Genomic DNA, 18,291 nt, shown 5'->3' with positions numbered 1-18,291 from the left:
TAGGAAATCACTTTAGATTTCATATGAACTAATCTCTATTTTGGGGAATCAGTTAAGTTACTTATGCAATACACAGTGATAGAGGCAGAATAGAAACCTAATTCTTTAGGTTTCTTTTCTTTTTTTTTTTTTTAAGATTTTATATTTACTTATTTGACAGACAGATCACAATTAGGCAGAGAGGTAGGCAGAGAGAGCGGGGGGATGGTGGGGGGGGAAGCACGCTCCCAGCCAAGCAGAGAGCCTGACACAGCGCTTGATCCAGGACCCTGGGATGATGACCTGAGTGGAAGGCAGAGGCTTTAATCCACTGAGCCACCCAGTCACCCCTTAGGATTCTTTACTCAAAGAACTTTCTGATTTGTGTAGTTAAATCTGGGTAGAAGAGAGTTGTTATTTAATGCAAACATAAATTATGATATATTCAAATTGTTTAAGTATTATTAAAAGAAAATTTGTCTGACAAAGCTCAACTTAATGGGGATTTTTTTTTTTTTTAAAGACTTTACTTATTTGACAGAGAGATCACAAGTAGGCAGAGAGGCAGGCAGAGAGAAGAGGGGAAGCAGGCTTCCCGCCAAGCAGTGAGCCGACACGGGACTCGACCCCAGGACCCTGAGACCATGACCCGGGCTGAAGGCAGAGGCCCAACCCACCGAGCCACCCAGGCGCCCCCCCCCCTTTTATTTTTATTAAACAATCCTGGGGAGATCATCTAACTTTTGGGCCTTCAGTATCTACATCTACAAAAACAAGGGCTCTTGAAGGGTCCTGTTAGGTCTAAATGTTCTTTTCCAAAAATGAAAAAAAAATTTAAAACAATTTTATAGAGAATCATACTTACTCACTCTTCCCCAGGGAAAATCAGATCAAATTACAGTTGGAAAAATTAACTTACCTTTTAGTGTATACTGGATTTTAATAATTGTTAAACATTGGTAAACCCTGATGTGAATGGAAGCTTTATTATTTCAAGGCACTTAAGGAAATGAATATTAACTTAGAATAGGTTAAATTTATCTTGTTTAGAGGTGACCTTATGTTCCAGAGGTGACATGAATAACATAGTGAATAGAAACCTGTGTCAGCTTTGTGGTCTCTCTGATTGTGGTATCTTGGGTATTTCGAGACTTAGAGCCATACTTAAAGTGGGCACTTTGATCCTACTTTGGGAGCCTTATTTTGCTTGTACCTGTTTAATGGAATGACTCAAAGTCTCAGAGTTTTCCAGCTTAGGTCCTGCTAAAACCCCAGTGTTTCTTCATCTTTATACATTCAGATCCCTCAGTTAATCAAAGCATAATTCTTTTTTTATGGGAGGGGCAGAGGGAAAGGGAGAAGTGGATTCCCTACTGGGCAGGAAGCCCAACATGGGACTAGATCCCAGGATCCCTGAGATCATTACCTGAGCCAAAGACTGACACTTTACCACCTGAGCCACCCGCGCGCCCCAATCTTGTGACCAAGAGTCACAAGCTCTACTGACTGAGCCAGCCAGGTGCCCCTGCCTTCCTTTTTGTTTTTAATTGAGCTATAATTTACATGCCATAAAATTTTGCCTTTTAAATTCTATGATTCAATAGATGTTTTAGTATATTCACAAAGTTGTACGACCATCACCACTATCTAAGCTTAGAACATTTTCATAACCTCAAAGAGAAACTCCATACTCATTAGCAGTCACTCATTTCCCTTTCCCAGCCTCTGGCAACCACTAATATACTTTCTTCTCTGGATTTGCTATTCTGGATATTTCATATAAATGGAACCATGTAAGATGTGGTCTAGTCTCTTTCATTTAGCACAATATTTTCAAAGTTCATCCATGTTCATTTATTTTTATGATTGAGTAATATGTCATTGTATGGATAAACCACATTTTGCTTATTCATTCATCATTTGATAGACTTGGGTTTTCACTTTTTAGCTTATTTTCATTATTATGAATAATGCTGCTATGAACAAGTCTTTATGCAGTACAGCTATTTTCTCAGGGATAATTTTGGAGCAAAAGTCTTACCTTCTTTGGGCATATGTGGCATGTAAGCCTTCATTGACCAGCACAGAGACTTACCTCCTTGTCATGTGTAAGCATGACAGTGATGGGATTTTTATTTAAAATAATTTTTATTTAAAAGAATTTTTTTGCCAGAAATATGTAGATGGTTGAAACATGAACCTCCTATAAAAATTAATGTGAAATTGAATTTCTTGAGTACATTTGGCTTTAGCCTTCTGAACAAATAACTTGACCTGGTAATAATTTTAGTTCAGTTTTGTCTCCTTAGTGATTAAAATATTACCATTATTTGTGTACCAAAAATTACCCCTCCCCTTATCTGAACAAATATTTATTTCATATTGCTTATTTAAAGTTAAAGACAGGGGCGCCTGGTTGATTCAGTTGAGCGTCTGCCTTTGGCTCAGATCATGATCCCAGGGTCCTGGGATCAAGCCCCACATTGTGGGGGGTGGGGGGGTCCCTGGTCATTGGGAAGCCTGCTTCTCCCTTTCCCACTCCCCCTGCTTGCTTTCCCTCTCTTGTGCCTGTCAAACAAACAAATAAAGTCTTTAAAAAAAAAATACAAAGTTTGGGGCACCTGGGTGGCTCAGTGGATTAAAGGCTCTGCCTTTGGTTCAGGTCATGATCCCAGGGTCCTGGGATCAAGCCCTGTGTCAGGCTCTCTGCTCGGCTGGGAGCCTGCTTCCCCTCTCTCTCTGCCTGCCTCTCTGCCTACTTGTGACCTCTGTCTGTCAAATAAATAAATAAAATCCTAAAAAAAAAATATATATATATATGTATATATATATATACACATATATATATATGTGTGTATATATATATATACATATATATGTGTGTGTGTGTGTGTGTGTAAAGTTAAAGACAGGGAATTGCCACAATGTATACTTTAAATATCTTAAGACTTTATATGTCATTTATATCTTAATAAAACCAAATTAAAAAATAAAAATATATACCCAAATAAAAATAAAGTTAAAGACATAGAATGGAGGATTTCTTTTGAGAAATATGTGCTTTTTTTTGTTTTTGTTTTTTAGTTTTTTTTTTTAAAGATTTTATTTATTTATTTGACAGACAGAGATCACAAGTAGGCAGAGAGGCAGGAAAGGAAGCAGGCTCCCCACTGAGCAGAGAGCCTGATGCGGGGCTCCATCCCAGGACCCCGAGATCATGACCTGAGCCGAAGGCAGAGGCTTTAACCCACTGAGCCACCCAGGCACTCCGAGAAATATGTGTTATAACCATTTTGCATTTTTATTCTTTCTCTGGTATCCTTTACTATCCTCAATATATCCTCTTTCCTCATACAAAGGTGATGGCAAGAACCTCCCAACTAGTTAGTGATGGGAAAACTACTTTTCTTGAGTACAAAACTATTTATTTTAAATAAATATAAATATCTGGGGGAAAGTGACTGGTTTTGGACTTTTAAACTAGCTTATTTGCCATTCTTAAAGTAATCAACTGGTAATTTTTATACTCTGTACCTCTCTAAAGGCCTAAAACATTTTCTGCTCTTTTAATTAATTTTAATTTTAATTTTAATTTATTTATTTGACAGAGAGAGCACAAGTAGGCAGAGCAGCAGGCAGAGGGAGAGGGAGAAGCAGGCTGTATGCTGAGCTGGGAGCCAGGATCCCAGGACCCTGGGATCATGACCTGAACCGAAGGCAGCCGCTGAACTGGCTGAGCCACCCAGGCACCCCTGCTCTTTTTAAAAGTAACCGATTTATAAAACAAGATTCTTCCTAAGAGTATTTACGATCTAGGACTTTTAAAAAAATGTATTTATTTGACAGAGAGAGAGCACAAGCAGGGGGAGTGGCAGGCAGAGGGAGAGGGAGAAGCAGACTCCCTGCTGAGCCGGGAGCCCAAATTGGGATTCCATCCCAGGACCTTGGGACCATGACCCAAACCGAAGGCAGACGCTTAACTGAGCCACCCAGTCCCCCTGATTTAGAACAATTTTAAAAAGTTTTCCCCTGCTTTTAATTCTTGTTCTCCCTGCTTTTGGTTTTATTTGCATTTATTTTGTGCAGGATTTACTCCCAGGCCATAAGTCTTTGTTTCTTCAGTTTCTTCCAGGGTATCTTTTTCTTCTGTGCAGCCTCCTCTTCTGGTTTAGGAACAGTCTCCTGTTTTTCAGTAAGGATCATCTCAGTGGGGCAGAGTGAGCTCATGTCTGGGTAAATCCGACCATGGGCTCTGTAAGTTCTTGCTGCATCTTGGGGGCTTTGTTCCATTGGATGTGCTCAGTGACCAGAGAATCTGTGTCTAAACCCTTAAGTTCAGTATTACTCTGCAATTTTTAGCATTTGCAGTAAAAATTCAGCATTTTTTGGGCCACTGACCTTGTGTCCAGCCCCACCGTTTGGCTTGGGCACATCTACCAACTCCACCAATATAGTGACGGGATGGCACACATTGCTTCTGTAAAGTGACATCCTTCAGGTACTTGGTGGCTTTCAGATATACATACCCTTGATGGCTTGGAAGTTTTCACATGTGTTCTTAAAGTGAACACAAAAATGTGAACTTCTTGATTTCCATGATTTTGTAGGGTTGTCTGGGTGTAGTGAGTAGTGAACCATTTTCAGAGATCACCTCAGGCTGCTTATGGGAACAGCTAAAAACTTTTTAATTCTATGCAGCATAAAAGTAACTTTAAGCTGGGATAATTAAATTTCTGTGTAGAGTTGATAGTAGCAAAAATAAAAATCCATTTGATAGAGGGAAATTATTTGTGTAAGATACAGATCACTTTTCCAGTATAAATTTTTTTTTTTTAAAGGTTTATTTGACGGATCACAAGTAGGCAGAGAGGCAGGCAGAGAGAGAGGCGGGGCGGTGGTAGAGGGGAGCAGACTCCCTGCTGAGCAGAGAGCCAGATGCGGGGCTCAATCCCAGGACCCTGAGATCATGACCCAAGCCGAAGGTAGAGCTTAACCCACTGAGCCACCCAGGCGCTCCAGTATAAATTGTTTTTACATAGCTGCTTGGAAAGAAACATGATGGTAGTTATCTCCCAAATACCTAGTTACCTATTCTTGATAGATAAGGACATTGTGTTCTCCTATTACTATTATAGAACTATTTTGATGTACTTAGACTGTAAGACTATTTGCATTGACTAACTTGTTTTTTTCTTCAGTTGTTCACCTGTAGAGGACAGGTTTCTGTATAGCTGAGAAGCCTGACCAGTGGGATGTTGATATTTTAGAGGTTGTATTGTAGCATTGAGGCTTCCAAAATGTTACTTATATTTGTGAATTCTTGGGATCCTGTACTGCAGAGACGACTAACACTGTACTTAATTTCCTTACTCCCTTGCTAATGACATTTGAGGTCTCTTGTTCTTCCTTTGGTGCTTCTTCTTCTTCTTCTTTTTTTTTTAAGATTTTATTTCCTTATTTGAGAGGAGGGAGCAGGCGCCCACAAGCAGGGGGAGCGGCAGAGGGAGGGGCAGGCTTCCTGTTGAGCAGGGATCCTGATGCAGGGCTCAGTCGCAGAACCCTGGGATCATGATCTGAGCCAATGACAGACACTTAACGGACTGAGCTGCCCCATGCTCCTCTGGTGCTTGGTTTTGTTTACTGAATGCCAGAAAAAAAGTCAGTTTGTCTTTATCATTGATGGGTGTCAAAACCTGTGTGAAACATTGAGTCACTTGGTTTTTCATTTTATAGATTGTTCACATATGTAGAAGTAAGATAGTGGGATGGGGTTTATTAATCAAAGAACAAAAGATAAATTTGGACGCGCTAGGTTAGTTCCATGTTCTAGAAAAAAAAAAAAGGAAAGATCAGGGGCTTATATATGAACCTTTAATCTGTCGGGTCAGACCTCTTTTTTTGCTGTGGAGATTTCTGTTCCAAGAAAAAGTTTGAACTGTTCTTTATGGGTCTGCCAAAGCAGAAAGCAACCCATTTCTGAGTCATAGGAAATCTGTTAACAAATGTATTTGTAGACTTGGCAAAAGTTTTTTTTTTTTAAACTAAGTTTTTTTTAAGGTAAGTTATTGAAAAATAGTACTGATAGTTCCATTTTTCTTCACTGTAGTTTTATTTTATGAATTATGTACTAGAATTAAAAGAGCAATGAAGGAGAGTTTGAAAATCAGCATTCTAGTAGTCATATCACTAAGTAGCTACGTGTGCCATTCTTTGGAAGATCTGAGGGTGCTAAAAGAGAACAGATGTGAAGAAATAATTAGTACTTACTTAGACGTATGTTCCTGGCAGGTGCTGTTGGCAGCTGCGGTCTGCACGAAAGCAGGAAAGGCTATTGTTTCTCGACAGTTTGTGGAGATGACCCGAACTCGGATTGAGGGCTTGTTAGCAGCTTTTCCAAAGCTCATGAACACTGGAAAACAACATACGTTTGTTGAAACAGAGAGTGTAAGATACGTCTACCAGCCTATGGAGAAGCTGTACATGGTGCTGATCACTACCAAAAACAGTAACATCTTAGAAGATCTGGAGACCCTAAGGCTTTTCTCAAGAGTGGTAAGAGTCTTTTTGTAATTGTGGGTCATAGTTTTCTGCTTTAAATTTTCACTGTGAAACTCTTTTTTTTCCCCAAGCAGCTGATGCTTACCAGTTTGCATACTGTATGCCTCCCACCCCAACAGTTTATTGTTACAGCTGTTTATTCTTTCAGCAGACACTGTGTGTCCTCCTAGGCTAGGGTACCCCAAAAGAGAATGTGCGAACTGATCTTTCATTTCTTAAGCTGTTGCTTCAGTCTGTTTTTGTGGTTCTGACACTTGTTTGTCCGTATTTTTAGATAATATTCATTAGGTAAGCCTTATTGATACAGATACAACACACACACACACACATACACTCTCTCTCTCTCTCACTTTATGCCAAAGTCTTGCTAACTTGCTATTGGGGTTTTTTGAAATTTGTATATTTTATTTTATTTGAAATTTCTGTATTTTAAAGGATAAGACTTAGGAAACGTAAAGGCTACTAAATCTTAAATGTTTCTTTTCCATCGCTGCCCACGATTAGATCCCGGAGTACTGCCGAGCCTTAGAGGAGAATGAGATATCAGAGCACTGTTTTGATTTAATTTTTGCTTTTGATGAAATTGTTGCCCTGGGATACCGGGAGAATGTTAATCTGGCACAGATCAGAACCTTCACGGAAATGGATTCTCACGAGGAAAAGGTGTTCAGAGCGGTTAGAGAGGTAAATACATAGGGTCTTCTTTGGGACTTCTTGTTTGTGTGTCTTTCTTTTAGGCTTTACTGTTTTCCTGTTCTCATTTGCTGGTCTAGACTGTACTCAAAGCCACGTCCACGGATGTCTCTTTTTGTAGACCCAAGAACGGGAAGCCAAGGCTGAGATGCGGCGTAAAGCGAAGGAATTACAACAGGCCCGAAGAGATGCAGAGAGACAGGGCAAAAAAGCGCCAGGATTTGGAGGATTTGGAAGCTCTGCAGTATCTGGAGGCAGCACAGCTGCCATGATCACAGAGACCATCATTGAAACCGATAAACCAAAAGTGGCACCTGCACCAGCCAGGTATAATTCAGTGTATCACTGGCAACCCTAGACAGGCAGATGAAGGCTGTATGTGTCTATTTTGGAGGGATACCTGATTTCTGGGCAAGTTGAAAATAATGAGTGACTTGATGTAAGATGTAATATTAAATTTGGCTGCATAATAAAGGGAGAAATCTGAATGTGGTGGGGGATTTTTTTTGTGTAAAAGAGGTTTCTTTTATGGATTATACCATGAGAGTTGGCTTATATATTTTGGGAGAAGAGGGGATATTTAACTATTTATAGAAAATGGATTTTTTAATCCTAGTGTGAATAGATTTCTGGGAGAATCTGTCAACTACCTGGAAGTATATGCAAGAGTTTTTTAATGCACGGGTATATTTATCAGGATGGAAAGTACAAAGTTTTCATCCAATCATGCATGCTTTTATAAATGTACCTTTGGTCTTTAGGTCTTTGAAGCTTATGTATTATTTCATTTTATTTTATTTTATTTATTAGAGAAGGAGAGAGAGAAAAAGAGGGAGAATGAGCAGAGGGGAGAGGGAAATGCAAGCTTCCCACTGAGCAGGGAGCCCAGTGCGGGACTCAGTTCAGGCCCCTGGGATCATGACCTGAGCTGAAAGCAGATGCTTCACTGACTGAGCCACCCAGGCACCTGAAGCTTACATATTAATAGTGACTCAGCTGCCAGTTTGGGCAGAGAATAGTCTAATGTTCCACTAAACCCTAAGATGCTTGAGTTTTTCCTTTGATATCTTCACTTTCGTCTTAAAGAACAGTTTCAGGGAAACCTTGAATGCTATGGGGTTATTAATTAATGTTTGTTAGTTGTGATGTTTTTCTTATTTTGTTATTTCTTTTTATTTCACCTAGGCCTTCAGGCCCCAGCAAGGCTTTGAAACTTGGAGCCAAAGGGAAGGAAGTAGATAATTTTGTGGACAAATTGAAATCTGAAGGTGAAACTATCATGTCCTCCAATATGGGCAAGCGTACGTCTGAAGCCACCAAAGTGCATGCTCCACCCATTAATATGGAAAGGTAAGCAGGACCTTTTTCAATAAGAACAGATCACGTAATGTGTAAAAATGTTTATTTCAGTGCATTACAAATTTTTTGTGTATCTTTTAATTTTTCCTGATTTAAAAGACTTAGAGTATATCCTAGATTTAACATGGCATCTTTTTTTTTTTACTCCCATTATCATGATTGGGGGCTCTCAGCTATTTATTTTCTATGGAATTTAGAACTTACCTTTCATTAAGTCTCTGCTGGCTAAGTTTTTGTTTTTGTTTTTCTGGCATGTGTATGGAGGAATGCAAAGGGAAAGGGAAATTGTTTTTTAAGATTTTATGAGTGAGGAACGCCTGGGTGGCTTGGTTGGTTGGGCGGCTGCCTTCGGCTCAGGTCATGATCCCAGGGTCCTGGGATCGAGTCCCGCATTGGGCTCCTTGCTCAGCGGGGAGCCTGCTTCTCCCTGTGCCTCTGCCTGCCTCTCTGTCTGCCTGTGCTCACTCTCTCTGACAGATAAATAAATAAAATCTTTAAAAAAAAAAAAAAAAAGATTTTATGAGTGAGAGAGTTCTTGGGCCCAAGCCTGGGGAAGGGCAGAGGAAGAAGGAGAGACTCTCAGACAGGCTTGGCGCTTAGTGCAGAGCCCCACGGGGGGCCACGGGGGTCTCGATCTCAGGACCCTGATATCATGACCTGAGCCGACATCAAGAGTCAGACACTTAGCCGACTGAGCACCCCAGGCCCCCAAGTGTGCTGGGTAAATTTAATAGTAACTTGTCGTGGGGCGCCTGGCTGGCTTAGTTGGTGGAGCACGCAACTCTTGATCTCGGGGTTGTAAGTTTGAGCCCCGTGTTAGGTATAGAGATTACTTAGATAAATAAAACTTTATTTAAATAAAAACTTGAGATAAAAAAATAATAAAATAAAACTTAAAAAAGGAAAAGTAATTTGTCTTTATGCCAGGTGTATGCCTGTTCTCTTAAAGTGTACTTGAATTAGAGCTCTAGAGCTGTGGTGTCCTCTGTGTTGTATTTTGGCAAGTCTTCTTTTAATTAAACTTTAAGGGGACCCAGTCTTTAATACAAAATTTATTAATATCTCTAACAGCAAATTAACATTATCTTTTGCCTTTTCAGTACTTAAACCCAGTAGAGAATTTTTTTTTTTTTTTTTTAATATTTATTTATTGAGGGGCGCCTGGGTGGCTCAGTGGGTTGAAGCCTCTGCCTTTGGTTCAGGTCATGATCCCAGAGTCCTGGGATCGAGCCCTACCTCGGCCTCTCTGCTCAGCGGGGAGCCTGTTTCTCTCTCTCTCTCTCTCTCTCTGCCTGCCTCTCTGCCTATTTGTGATCTCTGTCCGTCAAATAAATAAATAAAATCTTTAAAAAAAAAAAGATTTTTTTATTGGACAGAGAGATCACAAGTAGGGAGAGAGGCAGGCAGAGAGAGGGGGGGAAGCAGGCTCCTCGCTGAGCAGAGAGCCCGATATGGCGCTCAATCTCAGGACCCTGAGATCATGACCTGAGCCGAAGGCAGAGGCTTAGCCCACTGAGCCACCCAGGTGCCCTGAGAATTTCTTTTTTAAGATTTTATTTGTCAGAGATAGAGAGCAAGTGGACAAGCAGGGGGATTGGCAGGTAGAGGGAGAAGCAGGATCCCTGCTGAACAAGGAGCCTGATGCAGGACTCGATCCCAGGACCTTGGGATCATGACCTGAGCAGAAGGCGGATGCTTAACTGACAGCTACCCAGGCATCCTGAGTTTAGAATATTTTGATTTGTCTCTTATGTCAGGACTGGTTCATAACATATTTAGTTACCAAGTTCACGTATTCATGACTCAGATTTCTTCACTTGAAGCCCAGACTTCTCTGTTGCTGATAGTTTTGGGGTCAAGTGAAAGATGAGTCTGAGGGGCGCCTGGGTGGCTCAGTCTCTTAAGGGGCTGCCTTCAGCTTAGCTTGTGATCCCAGGTCCTAGGGTCGGGCTCCCTGCTCAGCGGGGAGCCTGCTTCTCCTCCTCCCTCTGCCTGCTGCTCTATTTGTGCTGTTTCTCTCTCTCTCAAATAAATAAATAAAATCTTTAAAAAAAAAAAAAAAGGAAGATGAGTCTTGAGAGGGTACTTTTATCAGGTGTGTGCAAGGTTATCTTATATGTCCTGTTCTGTATGAGATGAACAGGGTTGCATGGATACAAATCTAAAGTCACTACAGCCCCTGTGCTGCTCCTGGTGGCTTTGAGTGAAACAGAGGCTTGACACTGTTTAAAAAAGATGTTGGAAGGGCACCTGGGTGGCTCAGTGGGTTAAAGCCTCTGCCTTCAGCTCAGGTCATGATCTCAGGGTCCTGGGATCGAGCCCTGTGTTGGGCTCTCTGCTCAGCGGGGAGCCTGCTTCCTCCTCTCTTCTCTCTCTCTCTCTGCCTATTTGTGATCTCTGTCTGTCAAATAAATAAAATCTTAAAAAAAAATAAAAAATATTGGAAACCATCATGTATCAGAGAGGGCTTGAGACTCTTTTTAAATGATGAAATGTTTCTTGAGCATGGAGCGAACTCTTGTGAAAGTAAATGGGATCCTGTGTGTGCGTGAGCAGGGGAGGGGGCAGAGACAGAGGGGCAGAATCGTAAGCAGACTTGCTGTTCAATGTGGAACCCAGTATGGGGCTCGATCTCACAACCTTGAGATCATGACCTGAGCTAAAAACCAAGAGTTGGAGGCACAACTGATTGAACCACCCAGGTGCCCTAACCCTGCGTTGTTTTAAGATACACTCCTTTGGGGCAATCCTGTTGGGACGACTCTCACTCTTGAGGGCTTTTTCTGTATCTCCACGTAATAAACTTCTGTGGCTTTACTCACTAAAAAAACCAAACCAAAGCAAAAAGATACACTCCTTTGTGGTCTTATGTATCATGCCTTTGTTTCTGGGAAGACTTTTATATGTTGGAACAAAGTAGGATGCCAGAGTATTCTTTTTGGTGTCTGCAGTTCACCCAGTTAAAAATAGCTTTAGTAAAAAAAAATATGGGTAGATTGTACTTAGTAATTGCCCAGAGCAGTAACGCTTTTCATTTTACTGATTTTTTATTAGGTTATACATTCATATAGTTCAAGATTTAAAAGGCTCAAAAAGTATTACAGGGGGGTGCCTGGTTGGCTCAGTGGGTTAAAGCCGCTGCCTTCGGCTCAGGTCATGCCCTAGCGTCCAGGGATTGAGCCCCGCATTGGGCTCTCTGCTCAGCCGGGAGCCTGCTTCCTCCCTTCTCTTTCTGCCTGCCTCTCTGCCTACTTGTGATCTGTCTGTCAAATAAATAAATTAAAAAAAAAAAAAAGTATTACAGGGACCCCTGGGTGGCTTAATCCGTTAAGTGTCCAACTCTTGATTTTGGCTCAGGTTGTGATCTCAGGCTCGTGAGACTGAGTGCTGTGTCAGGCTTATGCTCAGCATGGAGTCTGCTGGTCCCTCTGCCTCTGCTCCTCCCCCTCCCTATTTAAATAAATTAATTAAATTAATCTAAGGGGAGAAAGAGTATTACAACAAAAAGTCTTTCTCCCACCCTTCCCGGCACGTTTCTCTTTTTGGAGGCAACTGGTATTAACTAGTTTTTTGGTATATTCTTTGGAGAAGTATAGTCTATATGTAGGTGAATAAAAACATGTTATCTTCTTCTTTTTTTTTTTTATACCTAAGTGATAGCATACTAGACACATTTTCCAATTACTTTATTTTTGGAGATGAGAATATCCTTATTTGAAGCTATAAAGACATGACATCTGGGATGCCTGGGTGGTTCAGTGGGTTGAAGCCTCTGCCTTAGGCTCAGGTCATGATCCCAGGGTCCTGGGATCGAGCCCCGCATCGGGCTCTCTGCTCCGTGGAGAGCCTGCCTTCTCCTCTCTCTCTGCCTGCCTCTCTGCCTACTTGTGATCTCTGTCTGTCAAATAAATAAATAAAATCTTAAAAAAAAAATTCACACTTAATAAATAAATAGAAGATATGACATCTAATAATACTTGATCCTAGGTTGGATCCTGTACTACTTTGTTTTTTTTTTCTTTTACAGCTTTTATCCATTTATTTATCTCATAGAAACACTGAACATGCTTGAGTGGGGGGAGGAGCAGAGGGAGAGAGAGAGAGAGAGAAAATCCCAAGCAGACTGCACTGAGCGTGGAACCCAACACAGGGCTCAATTCCAGGACCCTGAGATCATGACCTGAGGCGAAATCAAGAGTCGGACGCTCAACCGGCAGAGCTGTCCAGGCGCCCTGGGATCTTGTACTACTTTAAAGGACATTACTAGGTCAACTGACAGAATTGGCATATGGATGGTAGAGTAGAGGAAGTATTGATGTCAGTTTGCGAAGTTAGTAACAGTGCTGTGGTTATGTAAGAGAATATCCCTATTCTCACACGATGTACTCTGAAGTGTTCAGGGGTAAAGGGCCAAGAGGTGTATAATCTGCCTGTGAGTGGATCAGGAAGGAAATAGTAGTTGCAGAGAGTGTGCAAATGATAAAACAAATAGTGGGATAAAATGTTAATAGCATTTTAAAAAGGTATAAATGTATTCCTAGTTTAACTTTAATTTTTTAGTTTTTGAAATTATTTTCAAATGAAAAGCATTTTTAGATTTTAACCTCTTTTCACAACTGCTTAGGATTCATTTTTGTGGATATACCTTTATGTATTTAAGCAGCTCCCTATTAATGGACATGTGTTTCCAAACTTCTATTGTAAACAGTTCTTCAGTGAATAACTACTATTCGCACAGGTGGGAACTTTTCCAGGTGGGAACTTTTCCGTGGGATAAAAGGTTTAATGCTTTAAATTCTGGGCATACAGCAACAGCACCTTAAAATAAGTTGTTGATGGCTAATCACTGTTAAACCCTGGAGAAAGGGAATTCTGGTTTCTGCCTTTATGAACAAATTTATTACTTTTTCTCTACAGTGTGCACATGAAGATTGAAGAAAAGATCACACTGACTTGTGGACGGGATGGAGGATTGCAGAATATGGAATTACATGGCATGATCATGCTTAGGATCTCAGATGATAAATTTGGCCGAATTCGTCTTCATGTGGAAAATGAAGATAAGAAAGGGGTGCAGCTACAGGTGTGTAGAGGCTTTGGATAAGAGAGTATTAAGACTTCAGTTTGTCTGGGATGCCTGGGTGGCTCGGGCTAAGTGTCTGCCTTCAGCCCGGGTCATGATCTCAGAGCCCTGGGATCCAGCCCTGTGTCAGATTCCCTGCTCAGCAGGGAGTCTGCTTCCCCTTCGCCTTCTGCCCTTCCCCCCACCTGTGCTCTTGCTTGCTATCTCTCTGTCTCTCAAATAAGTAAATAAAATCTTTTTTTTTTTTAAGATTTTATTTATTTATTTGACAGAGAGATCACAAGTAGAGAAGCAGGCAGAGAGGGGAAGCAGGCTCCCCACTGAGCAGAGAGCCCAATGCAGGGCTCGATCCCAGGACCCTGAGATCATGACCTGAGGCAAAGGGGGAGGCTTAACCACTGAGCTACCTGGGTGCCCCTAAATAAAATTTAAAAACAAAAACAAAAAACAACGACTTCAGTTTATTTGCTTAGCATAGTCTTTTTCAAATGGAGTTTCTCATGTGAACCACAGAACACAGAAAATTAATTTAGGTAGCTAGTGTCATTCTAGATGCTTAGGAAAGAAGTTAATTTATTACATACGGCGGATACCTTGAGGCAGTATATCTGTTACCAGGTGGGTTGAGAGCAACTGACAGTTGTATTATAATACACCTTCTTTTTTTTTAAAAGAAAGATTTTATTTTATTTAGATTTTATTTATTTATTTATTTGACAGACAGAGATCACAAGTAGGCAGAGAGGCAGACAGAGAGAGAGGGGGAAGCAGGCTCCCCGCTGAGCAGAGAGCCCGATGTGGGGCTCGATTCCAGGACCCTGGGATCATGACCCGAGCCGAAGCAGAGGCTTTAACCCACTGAGCCACCCAGGTGCCCCCCTATAATACACTTTTAATAGTAGAATTAAATGAAAGGTCATTTTGAAATTGAATTAATGACTTCATACTCTTTAAGAAAGATACAGATAGATGCTTTTTTGTTACTGTTATGCAAAGAGTAAAATAGTTCAGGATATTGCTTGAAATACAGTTTTTTAAAAATGGCAAAGTTTCTTAGATTTATTTATTTACTGAGAGCGCGTGTGAGAGCAGGGGGAGGGGCAGAGGAAGAGGGAGAGAAGCAAATTCCCTGTTGAGTGCCAAGCATGCTTTGGGTCTCAGTCCCAGGACCCTGAGATCATGACCTGAGCTGATGTCAGAATCTTAACCAAATGAGCCACCTAGGCGCCCCTGAAGGGCAATATCTAGTGGTGTTTTTGAAAAGTTAATAAAAATCCTTACAAAACAAATATGTATGTTCTTCTACCTGGATATGTATGAAGCTTCTTTGTATTATTGCAATTATTTTGTCACATTTTATTTATTTATTTATTCATTCATTCATTCATTCATTCATTTATTTATTTTTTAAAGATTTTTATTTATTTATTTGACAGAGAGAGACACAGTGAGAGAGGGAATACAGGCAGGATTGGGAGAGGGAGAGGCACGCTTCCCACTGAGCAGGGAGCCGGATATGGGGCTCAATCCCAGGACCCTGGGATCATGAGCTGAGCTGAAGGCAGACGCTTAACGAATGAGCCACCCAGGCGCCCCTATCACATTTTATTTAAATGGTTATCTTGTATTTCTTGTCACAAAAACAAATCATTTTCAGGGAAGAATATCTTTTTGTCTGTTTTTCCCCCATAATCAGCACAAAGTTGCCTTTTGGAAGTACTGCTTTATAGTTCTGATAATAGCTTTGCTGGCTCTTAAAGTATATGTAGGCTACTGTCCAGGAGTTATTTCTTTTCCCTTTTCTGTGTGTCTGTCTGTCTCTCTCTTTTTTTTTTAAAGGTTTTATTTATCAGAGAGAAAGAGAGGGTACAAGTGGGGTGAGGGCCAGAAGGAGAAGCAGACTCCCCACTGAGCGGGGATCCATCACTAGGCTTGATCCTGGGACTCCAGGGTCATGACCTGAGCAGATGTTTAAGTGACTGAGCCACCTGGGAGCCCCTCCCTTTTCTCTCTTAATCTGACTTCTTTTTAAAAGATTAGTCCATCTTAGTTGGCCTGCATTGAACAACTTATTGCTGTGTACAGAATTGCAACTAACTTTCCACAGAGCTTTTCCTTCTCCTGCCTTCTGACTGTAAGGCCAGGACTGCTATATGACCCAGGCATCTGGTCAGTTGTCTTCTACTTGGCTTGCTTGGCCGTACCAGGGTGTTGCTTCCTATGAAGTATTTTTAGAAAGGACTTGGTTACAGATCTTCAGCCTTTTAAATTACAAAATTATTAACTTGTTCAGTTACAAACAAAATGCCTTAGAGTTGAAGTTACTTTTTTAAATTACTATTTTTTAAAAGATTATTTTATTTTATTTACTTTTTAAAGATTTTATGTATTTGATATAGCACAAGTTAGTGGGTAGAAGGAGAGGGAGAAACAGGCTCCCGACTGAGCAGGGAGCCCAATGTGCGGCTTTGTCCCAGGCCCCTGGGTTCATGACCTGAGCTGAAGGCAGATGCTTAACCAACTGAGCCATCCAGATGCCCCTAAAACATTTATTTTATTTATTTATTTTATATAGAGAGAGTGCACTTGTGAGAGTTCAGGGTGGGGGTGGGGACAAGGGACAGGGAGAGAGAGAGTCTCAAGCAGACTCCTGTCAAACACAGAGCCCGATGCAGGGCCTGATCCCGTGACCCCAAGATCATAACAGAGCTGAAATCAAGAGTCAGCCACTCAATGAACTGAGCCACTCTGGTGCCCCCAGTTCCTATTTTCAAAATGTCTTAAATCTTTTTAAAAGTCTTTAAAGAAGGGACATCTCTCTTTAAATCAAAAGAAATTGACATTCTTTTAGGTACTCTATTTTATTGTTTTTTAAGGATTTTTTTTTTTTTGAGATTTATTTATTTATTTGACAGAGAGAGAGATCACAAGTAGGCAGAGAGGTAGGCGGGGGGCGGGGGGAATCAGGCTCCCTGCTGAGCAGAGAGCCCAATGTGGGGCTCGATCCCAGGACCCTGGGATCATGACCTGAGCTGAAGACAGAGGCTTTAACCCACTGAGCCTCCCAGGCGCCCCAGGATTTTATTTATTTATTTATTTTTAAAATATTTTATTTATTTATTTGACAGAGAGATCACAAGTAGGCAGAGAGGCAGGCAGAGAGAGAGAGGAGGAAGCAGGCTCCCTGCAGAGCAGAGAGCCCGATGCGGGGCTCGATCCCAGGACCCCAAGATCACGACCCGAGCCGAAGGCAGAGGCTTTAACCCACTGAGCCACCCAGGCGCCCCCAGGATTTTATTTATTTATTTATTTTTTTTTTTTTTTTTAAATTTATTTTTATTAGAGAGACAGAGATCACAAGCAGGCAGAGAGGCAGGCAGAGAGAGGGGAAGGGAAGCAGGCTCCCTGCTGAGCAGAGAGCCCAATGCGGGGCTCGATCCCAGGACCCTGAGACCATGACCTGAGCCGAAGGCAGAGGCCTAGCCCACTGAGCCACCCAGGCACCCCCAGGATTTTATTTTTAAGTCATCTCTACACCCAGTATAGACCTTGAATTCAGAACCCCGAGATCAGCAGCTGCGTGCTCCACCGCCAGCAGAGCCAGCCAGGTGCCCCGTGGTCCTCTATTTTAGATGTTTAGATTATGGACCATGTAGGACCAGAGGGAGTTTGTTTCCTATCTTGTCGTGTCTGAACTCAGAAGTTTTTCTTTTACTTTTCATTTCAGACCCATCCAAATGTAGATAAAAAACTTTTCACTGCAGAATCTCTGATTGGCTTGAAGAATCCAGAGAAGTCATTTCCAGTTAACAGTGACGTAGGAGTGCTAAAATGGAGGCTACAAACCACAGAAGAATCCTTTATTCCACTGACAAGTAAGTGCTTCTGGTCGGTCCCACTAGGCTGGTCTGCACTGAGAACAGAAATAGCCCGGCCTTGTGCATGCTTATCTTCATTGCTGTAGCAAAATTCTTGTTGACAAAATGGCTTTCTTTCAAAATGGGCTCAGTGCTGCATTTTGTGTATTTTAATCACAAGTTTTCATTTTTTAATAGCTTTAATTTTGAAAGTTTTTTATAATAGTTTATATGAAGGCCTGCAGCTAGCTGTCAGCTTTCATTTGCCATCTTAACTTTTCTCCACTTTTTTTTTTTTTTTTTTAAGATTATATGTATCTATTTGACAGAGACAGACACAGGGAAAGAGGGAACACAAGCGGGGGCAGTGGGAGAGGGAGAAGCAGGCTTCCTGCTGAGCAGGGAACCCGATGTGGGGCTCGATCCCAGGACCCTGGATCATGCCCTGAGCTGAAGGCAGCAGCCTAATGATTGAGCCACCCAGGCGCCCCACTCTCCACTCTTTTTCTTTCTTTTTTTTTTTTTTTTAATTTTTATTTATTTATTTATTTATTTGTCAGAGAGAGAGAGAGAGGGAGAGAGAGTGAGGGAGCACAGGCAGAGGCAGAGAGAGAAGCAGGCTCCCTGTCAAGCAAGGAGCCCGATGCGGGACTCAGTCCCAGGACGTTGGGATCATGACCTGAGCCGAAGGCAGCTGCTTAACCAACTGCGCCACCCAGGCGTCCCTCCACTCTTTTTCTAATATTCGAGTATTCCTGCTTT

At 41.5% G+C, this 18,291-nt stretch overlaps 1 protein-coding gene and 1 pseudogene across 2 annotated transcripts in view; one reads left to right on the top strand and one right to left on the bottom strand.

Annotated features, from left to right (window-relative positions):
• The window catches only part of ARCN1 (archain 1), a 29,649-nt gene that overhangs the window by 4,497 nt on the left and 6,861 nt on the right, over positions 1-18,291 (top strand). The window contains exons 2-7 of the mRNA XM_080815315.1: positions 6,268-6,531; positions 7,042-7,221; positions 7,352-7,557; positions 8,416-8,580; positions 13,507-13,672; positions 17,400-17,547. Coding sequence (XP_080671441.1) covers positions 6,268-6,531; positions 7,042-7,221; positions 7,352-7,557; positions 8,416-8,580; positions 13,507-13,672; positions 17,400-17,547 — 1,129 coding nt within the window. The remainder of the gene's footprint in view (positions 1-6,267; positions 6,532-7,041; positions 7,222-7,351; positions 7,558-8,415; positions 8,581-13,506; positions 13,673-17,399; positions 17,548-18,291) is intronic.
• LOC308350226 (large ribosomal subunit protein uL22-like) lies at positions 4,069-4,617 on the bottom strand (annotated as a pseudogene). Its single transcript has one exon. The product of its transcript is annotated as a large ribosomal subunit protein uL22-like (transcript).

This window comes from Martes martes (genome assembly GCF_963455335.1).
Source record: "Martes martes genome assembly, chromosome: 10".
NCBI classification, from domain to species: domain Eukaryota; kingdom Metazoa; phylum Chordata; class Mammalia; order Carnivora; family Mustelidae; genus Martes; species Martes martes.
The sequence above is the reverse complement of the archived record's forward strand: the minus strand, read 5'-3'. Positions and strand labels throughout refer to the sequence as shown.